This window comes from Bufo bufo, chromosome 1, assembly GCF_905171765.1.
Source record: "Bufo bufo chromosome 1, aBufBuf1.1, whole genome shotgun sequence".
In the NCBI taxonomy this organism is placed as follows: Eukaryota; Metazoa; Chordata; class Amphibia; order Anura; family Bufonidae; genus Bufo; species Bufo bufo.
The window spans coordinates 240,256,330-240,267,085 of record NC_053389.1 but is presented as its reverse complement, the minus strand read 5'-3'; the positions used below and the strand labels follow the sequence as shown (position 1 = coordinate 240,267,085).

The following is a 10,756-nucleotide window of genomic DNA, read 5'->3' as shown; positions in this document are numbered from 1 at the left end:
CCAGCCCTGAGGGGGAGGTTCTAACAAGCCTCCCAAGGCTAACTCCACTCCACACTCAGTGCACAGTGCAGGAAGAAGAAGGTCAGTGTGTCATGTCTGAGGACAAGCTGAACCTCAGCAGCCATTTTTGTGAGTTATCCAAACTCCATACTTAGTTCCATGTACCAGCCAATAGAAGGGAAAAGATTACAGTATCTCCGGGCTACCCAGAGAGGGAATGAGGATATTGACGAAGGAAGGTAACTGTCATTTATCAGACTCCAGACTCCTTTGCATCAGGTGGAGAGATTTAAAGCTACAAGCTACCCACCATAATTAAAGACAAAAGGGCCATTTGTCTGAATATAGTATTCCTAGAAGAGGATACAAAGGTACAGCATTATATAGTACAACAGAGATAGTTCATCCCTCCAACCTGGAGAAATAAGAGAGAGAAAGACTGATTGTTATAGAGGACGATCTTCTGGGAACTAATGTGAATCCCTGTGAAAGCTGCCTTTATGTAAATGACCGTTACATACCTTCATGATCTGTGGATCAGCTTCAGTAAAGTACTGGGAGTTTGTTAAAAGCTTTAGTCTCCCTTATTCTATATCATCATTTCAACTACTACCACCAACATTTGCACCTAACGGTGTGGACGTCACGGACACAGGGGCCCAGCCAGCAAAGCACCTTACACCCATTACCATCAAGGGCACCTCAACCAACATCTGGCTGGTGTTCCCTGCAACCGAGAGTGCCCCTGAGGATTTCGCGCTGTCTTCCCATCCACTGTACGCCGGCCCAGGGAGGCATCTGCTAACCGTGAGTACATGAACTATTGCACCTATCGATCCACCGTGAGCCTCACGTGTTTCCCATGTGGTTTGGTATGCTGCAATAGCATATCCTGTGGATAAGTTACATATATCTACATATTTTCAATGTATGTCTCTAATAAATATTGTAGGAAGTGCAGAGGTCCAGTAACATTTTTCCACTTCTGTGGTTCTTCATTTTAGCTGTATGAGACCTTGAATTTTGTGGAACGAGTTGTAGTTTTTATAGGAATCCTTTTGGGGTGCATATAATGTGTTAAATAACTTTTATTAGTTCCAAGACCTATAACATTGTTATGTTTCGGAAGGTGTAACCGCATTAAAGGGGTCTTGCCACTTCAGCAAACAGCATTTATTATGCAGAGAAAGTTTCCATGGTTACGACCACCCTGCAGTCCAGCAACATGGTCGTGCTTGCATACTATAGGAAAAAACTCACTAGTAATTATGCCACATGATTAGAGATGAGCGAACTTCTGTTTTAATAAGTTCGGCGTCTAAAATTCGGCTTCCGGTTAGCGGAGGATCCCGATATGGATTCCGAATTCTGTTGTGGTCGGTGGTAGCGGAATCAATAATCGGCCATTATTGATTCCGCTACCACGGACCACAACAGAATTCGGAATCCATATCGGGATCCTCCGCTAACCGGAAGCCGAATTTTAGACGCCGAACTTAAAACAGAAGTTCGCTCATCTCTACACATGATCAGTACACAACCTTCCTGACATACTCTGCGCTGCTGGGGATTCCTTTCATTCCATTATGTACCTCTTAGTCTATAATCTTCACAAGACCAGCACTCTTATTTCCTGAAACACTTTGTGCTGCTGGGAGGACCCAGTTCCTTCATGATGTAACTCATTTTATGACCCACCACATGATCACCACGTCTCTCACTACATACTTAGTGCTGCTGTGGGCTCTGCTACTTCCACTATGTAACTCTCAGGCTGTCATCTATTCCCCCCCCTCCCCCCCACACACACAATCAGCACTCTGCTCTCCTGACATACTCTGTGCCACTGTGGAACCTCCTCTAATTGTGATCTTGGATGCAGCAATAAGATGGAAGCATCTGTGAGCAAACCTTTATTATCAGTGCAGTAGAAATGCTGGAGACTTAGAAATTCTCATTCCTTTTTCTCATGCGTTTTATAAATAGAAAATATAAACACTTCATATAAAAAGCTAGAAAAATACTTCACGCCGATGATATTGTGTCACATGTCGGCACGGACAAAGGAAGCAAAGATCCCGTCCTCCTGTGCCAGGAGTCTCTCCGGTGTGTCGTATTCCAGAATGTTCCCTCGGCGCATCACGATCACCAGGTCTGCGGTGAGGATGGTATGAACCCGATGCTGCCGAGAACAACACAGGATGTGAGGTTATGATTGTGAAGTAGTATGGATGCTGGGTGGAGTCAGAGTCATGATATGGGATATGAAGAGTGAAGATGTGTTATTGTGCATCGGCCATTACTAAAAAAAAAAAATAGTACTCCCCCACCTCCAATCCCAGCAGCTATAGTTATAAATTAGATGTATTAAAAAAAAAAATATTGGGCATACACGACAGATTTTGCCTCTTCTACTTTGTTTTTTTCTGTACATTTTCTTCTGTGTGTCGAGATCTCTCTTCCTGCTGCTCCACCTCCCCTCTCACAGCATTCGTCCTCTCACACACACAGAAAAGTTGTAACTGCAGTCTAAGCATTAGCATAATAGGGACAGAGGAAAGTGTGGGATGCGGGCGGGTATCCGTACTTTGTGGATCCCCAGTCTCCAGACTGGGAATTCATACAGTGGTGTGCCTGAGGTCTTACAGATACACGAAGAAAGAGCAGCAGCATACTCTACTCCCCTCTCACAGCATTTAGCCTCACAGACAGAGAACAATAGACAAGATGCAGCTGCATACCCCTCCTCCCCTTTCCTCTCACAGCATTCAGACTCAGAGAAGCTAAAGCTGCATTCCCCTCCTACATGTGTTCTGTTTATTGTATTACACTAGATTTTTTTTGTCACTGAGGAGGTTTTTGAACATTTACAGAGATCCAGCAGGAAGGAAAAGAAGGTTTGGTTGAATAAATACTTTTGAGCAGTATTGTTGGTTGAGGAGGTTATACTGTGCACAGAGGGGACAAAGGAGTGAAATGTTATAATCATTAGGCCTCCTGCACACGACCGTATGGCTGTTTCAGTATTTTGCGGTCCGTTTTTAACGGATCCATTGTTCAGTTTTTTGTTTCCGTTGTGTTTCCTTTCCGTTTTGCGGTTACATTTTTCCGTTTGGTTTTCGTTTTGTGATCCGTTTTTTGCGGATCACAAACGGAAACGGAAGCATACAATAATGTTTAAACAGTAAGCACATAAAAAAATTGGGCTGGGCATAAAATTTTCAATAGATGGTTCCACAAAAACGGAAGGAATACGGAAGACATATGGATGCATTCCGTATGCATTCCGTTTTTTTTGCGGACCCATTGACTTGAATGGAGCCGCGGAACGTGATTTGCGGGCAATAATAGGACATGTTCCATGTTTGAAAGGAACGGTAATACGGAAATGGAAGGCATACGGAGTACCGTCCGTTTTTTGGGCGGATCCATTGAAATGAATGGTTCCGTATACGGTTCGTATATGGAACGCAAAAAACGGACAAAAAAATGTTCGTGTGCAAGAGGCCTTAAGAAGAGGAAGGAGGATGTTCCGTGGCTCCATTCGAGTCAATGGGTCCGCAAAAAAATGAACACATACGGAAATGCATCCGTATGTCTTACGCATCCGTTCTGTTTTTGCGGAACCATCTATTGAAAATGTTATGCCCAGCCCAATTTTTTCTATGTAATTACTGTATACTGTATATGCCATACTGAAAAACGGAACAGAAACGGAAACACAACGGAAACAAAAAACGGAACAACAGATCCGTGAAAAACGGACCGCTAAACACTGAAAAAGCCATATGGTTGTGTGAAAAAGGCCTGAGGCTACATGCACACGACCGCATGTGTTTTGCGGTCCGCAAAAAAAACTGATGACATCCGTATGTCATCGTTTTTTGTAGATCCATTGTAACAATGCCTATCCTTGTCTGCAAAAGAATAGGACATGTTCTATTTTTTTGAGGGGCCACGGAACGGACATACTGATGCGGACAGGACACGGTGTGCTGTCCGCATTTTTTGAGGACCCATTGAAATGAATGGGTCCGCATCCTATCCGCAAAAAAATGGAATGGACACGGAAACAAAATACGTTTGTAGGCTTACAGATGCTTCAGTGGTGATTCTTCATAATTTGGCTCCATTGTGTGTGGAATGGGGTCAACCATAGCTGACAATGCATCTTTCCCCATGTAGTCAACACTCACAGTAAGACCTCCAGTGACTGTCTAGAATCATGAAGGTCACCCCATTACAGTAAAGCCTCCCCCCCCCCCCCCCCAGGCCTCCAAAGAGTGTATCTGTGTGTACATTGGGGATACAAGGGGTTAGTAATCTATTACTGGGTCAGTTTAGAGCATCGTACCAGGCAGACAGCAGCGAAGATGACCTGATTGATTCTATTTGTGATTCTTGACCAGAAAGGTAAAAAGACCATCTGGGTTGGAGAGGAGAGTTCTTGCACTGTCACTCTCTATCAGAATACCCTCGGAAAAGACTAACACTAGGCCTGCTTCCAAAATGGAGGACACTCGGTGCTACAGTGCAGAGAGACAGGAGAGAGACCGAAAAGGAAAGAACAGGTTAGAAGAAGGTGAAGAATAGAGAAGGAGGACACAACCGCACAGAGAGACAGCGGTAAGATCTCCACAGGTTTACAGCAGGGCTGAATCCATGACGTAATGGTCCCCTGCGCTCCTCATGGTGCTGTCATCCCTCGGGTAATAATACAGTACAGTATTCACACCCATTATCCCTCTCGGGGCACCCCCTCCACTATACTTACTGCAATAGTGACTACTGTTCGATCAGCGAATGCCGTCATTACGACCTTCTGCAGAATATTTTCCTGTACAGAGAATATGGTGAATTAGGAATACATTTGTTACATCCAATATTAATTGTTCATATTACCGAGGGAAGGGGGCCACCTGACTCCAGAGGGAGACACGGGGATCTCACATATAAAAAGCTTTAACGTACAAATCATAAATGGTGCCGATAAACCTCAAGTCTGTGACATGAGAAGAAAGTAAATCCTAATGTATGAGGAAGTCATCACATCAGAAAACAGACTTTGAGGAATTCACTGACTTTGTAATCATTTGTACTTTACAACAATGGAAATCACCAGTTACAAAATAGAAATTGCATCTGAAGGGAAGCCTGCATTCAGGACCTCTTTCCAGTTATGTATATGAAGAACCTTCTGTCATATCAGCTACTGTACATCATGGGACTTAAAAGCTATGGACACCTTTGTTTTTTTTTATTATTATTATTATTATTGTTTTGTACTCATTTTGAGTTAAATATCATTGTTTTCAGTTGGTCGTTATTAAAAATGTTGAGCCTGTTTCCCTGCACAGCTTTGAGTTTATCTAGTAGCAGGATCTCAATTTTCACTCTGTTCCATCAGGCATCTGAGCGGCTCCTTATCTCTGACCTAATAAACACTCATTACAGCTCAATGCTTATCTTACTGATAAGAATGTGGCTTAAATAAGTGTTTAAGACCGTTTAAGTCATTTAGAGATAAGGTTTATTAGATGACTGGCAGAAAGTGAAAGTACTATTCACAAAGCTAGGCAGTTAACCCTTTGTGACAGAATGGCTCAATAATTTTAATAAAGACCAATTGAAAAAATAATTTTTAGGCCATAATGAGTAAAATGCAATCATAAAATAATTGCCACTGAAAGTGACTGTCCCATTGGAAATAGAATTTACAATCGGAATCAGAGGTAGCAGTTCCTCCTGTGTTCTGTCGGCCTCAATTTTTTTATTCGCTCTGGAAGCTCCTTGATTTCTGGTAACTATGAACACCTATAGACTCTTCGGGGGTCATTTATTAACCTGAAATATGCCTCTATTAGGCGTAGATTGTGCTCAAGCCAGGTCTAAAGAAGTGGGCGTCTCATTCATCATTTACTACGCCTGGTTTAAATGTAAGACCGCTAGGAAGCTCTCTTACATCTAGAAGCGGAGCATGAAAAGCCGGCGTTCTGTAGAGGCCCGGGCCTCTACATAACTTCAGCGATCTGCCACCAGCGTAGGGGCTTTATTAAGACCGACATCTAAAACGCCGGTCTTCATAAATAACCCCCTTCAGGTTTCCTGACTCCTCACAGTGACTGCAGGGTCAGAGGAAAGGGCAGTAGATTAGCAGAGTGTGTAGCAGGAGCATCTGCCGTCTACATAGGGGGGAGTGGATATGGTGGGTTGCTCACAGTTGCCATGTCGATGGAAGCAGTGGCTTCATCCATTATAAGGATGCTGCTCTTCCGGACAAACGCACGGGCCAAACAGAAAAGCTGCCTCTGTCCGACGCTGAAATTCTCACCGCCCTCCGTGACCATGGCATCTGCATAATAGGGAGAAAACAAAGATATTTCTTAATCTTTACAATTGGTAAAACACAAGACTAAAGTGTTACAACATCCCAGCCCTTGTATGGTGGTCTGCGTATACTGGTATAACACAGGAGATTTGGGGGAGGGTGGTAGACAAATATATAGTGCACCATAGTGCATTTTTTTTCAGAACAGTCTACGGGGATAACGAATAAAATCTGGGTCTACATCCGGAATGGCTGCACATTCTCAGACAGCTCGGGCCCCGGCTCGCTCTCCTGATGTTTTATGGCTTCCTTACACATGAGTCTGTGGTTTGCAGCTTGTATTCCTTCCTTTAAATGGAGAAGTGAGCTGCTCATCTGTATGTGACATCCCCCTTTCACATACCTAGACCTCCCGGCAGAGCCTTCACCAGATTCTTGAGCTGTGCGATATCCAGAGCTTCCCAGAGCCTGTCATCTGTACACTTACATTCTGGATCCAAGTTTAGTCTGTACATGAAACAAAAGGACTGACAGTGCTCACAGCAGCGCAGAGGAATTGTGCAAAGTGTATTAGCATATAGATATAGCATAGCTAAAATTGTTCTTTCCTGCCTGTGCGCAGTGTGAGGTTTACTTGCAGTCCTATGTTATACAACATACTGTATAAAACATGAAAGCAAGCAGAAATCTTGAAAATGATGAGAAATTGGAACACAAATCTATTGGGAAGTTGTAGAACTTTCCATTATACAATGGTGAAGCTTTATCTACAGCAGACTGAGCTCGAAGTTACATTCTAGAATAATTATACACTGTTGATTTGTGTAACCTCCCTTTCCCCAGTATGCACTTACCGTATTGAGCCACTGAACAGTACAGGGTCTTGGAGGATGATTGACAGCCTGGATCGCAGCGTATGCAGTGGGATCTTAGATATGTCGATTCCATCAATGATTATTTTTCCTGCATAAAACACAGAAAAATACATAATGTTATATAAATATATATAAAGTATAATAAATTCTCAGACGGTAACCAAATGATCACCAGCACTGTTAATAATATAACCAGTGCCCTGACTCCACAAAATAATCCAACCTGCAGCTTTTTAGAACATAGTAACATAGTACATAAGGCCAAAAAAAGACATTTGTCCATCCAGTTCGGCCTGTCATCCTGCAAGTTGATCCAGAGGAAGGCAAAAAATACCCTGTGAGGTAGAAGGCAATTTTCCCCACTTTAAGGGAATAAAAAATTCCTTCCCGACTCCAATCAGACAACCAGAATAACTCCCTGGATGAACGACCCCGTCTCTAGTAGCCATAGCCTGTAATATTATTACACTCTAGAAACACATCCAGGCCCCTCTTGAATTCCTTTATTGTACTCACCATCACCACCTCCTCAAGCAGATAGTTCCATAGTCCCACTGCTTTTACCGTAAAGAATCCTTTTCTATGTTTGTGTACAACATGCCGGGAGTTATATTTCTGCAACTGTTTCAGTTTGGATATCAATGTACTAAAAATGAACCCCCATGGATGCTCCGGGCCCATGAGATGAAGGGTCCCCCAGCTTAGATTGGCCCCTTCCATGGTATCCTGCCCCAGCTGCCCAGAGGCACTGCGAGGATCACATCTAGGGGATGAGCAGGGGCCGAGAGGAAAGTAGAGCATGCACTGGGCCCAGAGGAAGGAGGGGTAATTATATAGGCAGCACCACAGGGGGCCCTAATCTGACACTTTCAACAGCCCCCTCTGCCTGTATATTTTATATGAATGCTGACAAGGGACGGCGGCTTCTATCAGCGCAGAGATCTTGTATCATTATATTCACGGTTGGCTTGTTAATAAACTGCATATACAACACTTAGAGCCGCTGCTAAAAATAAACCCGTAACCTCAGCACTGGAGGCCCTGCACCAACATGTGAATTTCATAGACTTGAGTTCCCATAATGCACTGGGGTCGCTTATCCTTTAATCAATCTGCAAAACACTACTACTCCCTCAATGCAGTAGAAGGATCTACACCGAACAAGCAGGGAGTGGCAGAGAAATCTCATTATCAATTCATTCACTTATTTGTTAAATTGTCCCAGTGTAAATGTAATAATATCAACTAACCGTCAAATATATCAACCATTCTGAAGAACGCCAGTGATAAGGATGATTTACCGCTGCCCGTACGACCGCAGATCCCGACCTGAGAAGAGAAGGAATCTCACAGTAGGTCACCTGGACATTTATTAAAGCCTATCTTTACAACCAACTTCTTTTTTATTTCTTCCATGAATCTAAAAAATGAAGCAACTTTGAAAATGGTCTTGATTTTAAAATCTGTTCTTGTGTCTGCAGCTCCTACGCAGACATGAGTCTCCATGGTTACAGACTACAAACAAAGCTTGTGTTGTCTCTCCTTTACTCCCCTACCAAGTGTACATCAGTAAGAAGTAGGGGGGAGTATGACCGCAGAATCGGACTACACAGGATTTGTCTGCATGGGAGCTGTAGACACAAAACAAAAGAGCACTTCTAAATCAAGGCAATTTGCAAAGTTCATTTTTAATCTTTGATGGATATCCTTTATAAACAGAGAACAGTGTTAGGGCTCGTTCACACGAACGCGTGCTGCCCGTTTCCGTATTGCGGACTGCATTTGCGGATCCGCAATACACGGGCACCGTTCCGTGGCCATTCCGCATCACGGATGTGGACCCATTCATTTCAATGGGTCCGCAAATCCGGAGATGCGGAACGGAAGAACAGAACGGAACACTACGAAAGCATTACGGAGTGCTTTCTGCGGTTCCGTGCTCTATTTTTTTGCGGAACGGAAGGATCGCGGACACATTTAAGTGAATGGTCTGCGATCCCCATGCGGCTGCCCCACGGACGGTGCACGTGCATTGCGGACCACAATTTGCGGTCCACAGCACAGGCTTCACACGTTCGCGTGAACAAGCCCTTAGGCTGAGTGCACATATGTGCAGTTCTTTAAATTACACCAGATTTCTGAGTAGGCTTCACTACTGCTTTTGGCTCACAATAATAAGTGTGAACTAGGCCTTATTATGTGTTCCAAGAACATATGAAGACCCTTGAAAAACTGAGTCTTAGGGCTCATTCAGACGGCCGTATGCGGTCCGCAAAAATGCGGATCGCTTTTATTGCAGATTAGATGCTGTTCAATTCATTTCTATGGGGCCCTTTTCTTCCATTACACGGCTCAGCAAAAAAATCTAATGAAACATATCCTATACTTGTCAGTGAAAATCAGGACATGGCCCTATTGAAGTCTATGGATCAGCAAAAAAACTGAATGTAATCCGTTTTTTTGTGGACATGCTAAACTGTTCGCAAAAAAACGGATCCGCATTTTTGTGGACAGCATACGGCCGTCTGAATGAGCCCTTAGTCTCCGACTCAGGTAACCGGTAGAGTCAATAGAGGTTGCCTCCCAGAGATTTACTGGGACTAAATTGTTTGCCGGTATTACTATAATTTTTAACAGATATGCTCATGTCGTTGCTTTTTTTCATGTACATCTTCCCTATGCTTTTTCTTTTTCAATTTGCACTCTCCTGACCCATTTTCACCATGGAAACAAATCCCTCTGGTTTGTTTCCATCCTGTATGCAGCACTTCCTGTTCTTGTATCCAACCAAACCCATGATGCACTTCTCCATTCTCCACCACACCTCTAGTACTGCCCCTAACAACACCCAGCTAGTATATAGCTCCTCCCACCCAGCTAATTACATAGACACTGCCCTATCACTGCCCCTAACCACACCCAGCTATTATATAGCTTCTCCCACCCAGCTAGTTACATAGACACTCCCCTGTCACTGAAACACCCAGGGACATAACATCACAGGAAATAAGAAAGAGCTTGCTGGACATGGTCATGAAACCATAGACTAGAATAGAAGATAGGAGCAATAAAGGTTAAAGAAATGCATTACAAAATTACAGCTACCTTCATAAATGATTATTTTAAAGGATGTTAATGCCTTCCCTACACATATGTGTCTTCACCTGCCATTCTATTCATAAACCAGGAAGCTCAGAAGGAGCAGAGCTATAGGTTGCTGCCAGATAATGGGGGCTACAGAACAAGGGACTTTGGGTGGAGTGGAACAAGTGACTATATACGAGTCCACAATATATATTAACCCTGTGTCATCAATGACAGTGTGGTGTCTGAGATTATGGGGAGAAGTGGAAGAAGTTGCTTTGCTCCCTTGGGTATAATGTTGAGGGTTGTAGTCACCTTCTGACCCGGCTTAATATACGCCTTCACGTGTTTCAGAACTGGCTTGAGGTTAGACTCGTATCGTACACACAAGTCGCTGATCTTAATTTCACCATTCTTCGGCCAATCATCTGGCACTTGCTGCAGATCTGGAATGAATACATAAAACATG

General features: G+C 43.5%; 1 protein-coding gene across 9 annotated transcripts in view; it reads right to left on the bottom strand.

Moving 5' to 3' along the window:
• Positions 1-1,900: 1,900 nt before the first annotated feature.
• ABCC9 (ATP binding cassette subfamily C member 9) overlaps positions 1,901-10,756 on the bottom strand; it is an 83,564-nt gene continuing 74,708 nt past the window's right edge. For 6 of the 9 annotated variants that reach the window (XM_040437725.1, XM_040437719.1, XM_040437740.1 and 3 more), the window contains 7 exons: positions 10,603-10,733; positions 8,454-8,532; positions 7,183-7,291; positions 6,732-6,835; positions 6,219-6,352; positions 4,775-4,837; positions 1,901-2,182 (listed from right to left, as the gene is read on the bottom strand). In XM_040437725.1, the coding sequence (XP_040293659.1) occupies positions 2,045-2,182; positions 4,775-4,837; positions 6,219-6,352; positions 6,732-6,835; positions 7,183-7,291; positions 8,454-8,532; positions 10,603-10,733 (758 nt within the window). In that variant the 3' untranslated portion in view covers positions 1,901-2,044. Of the gene's footprint in view, positions 2,183-4,354; positions 4,527-4,774; positions 4,838-6,218; positions 6,353-6,731; positions 6,836-7,182; positions 7,292-8,453; positions 8,533-10,602; positions 10,734-10,756 lie in introns of all 9 variants that reach the window. The other 3 variants (XM_040437733.1, XM_040437781.1, XM_040437773.1) reach the window with 1 other exon arrangement.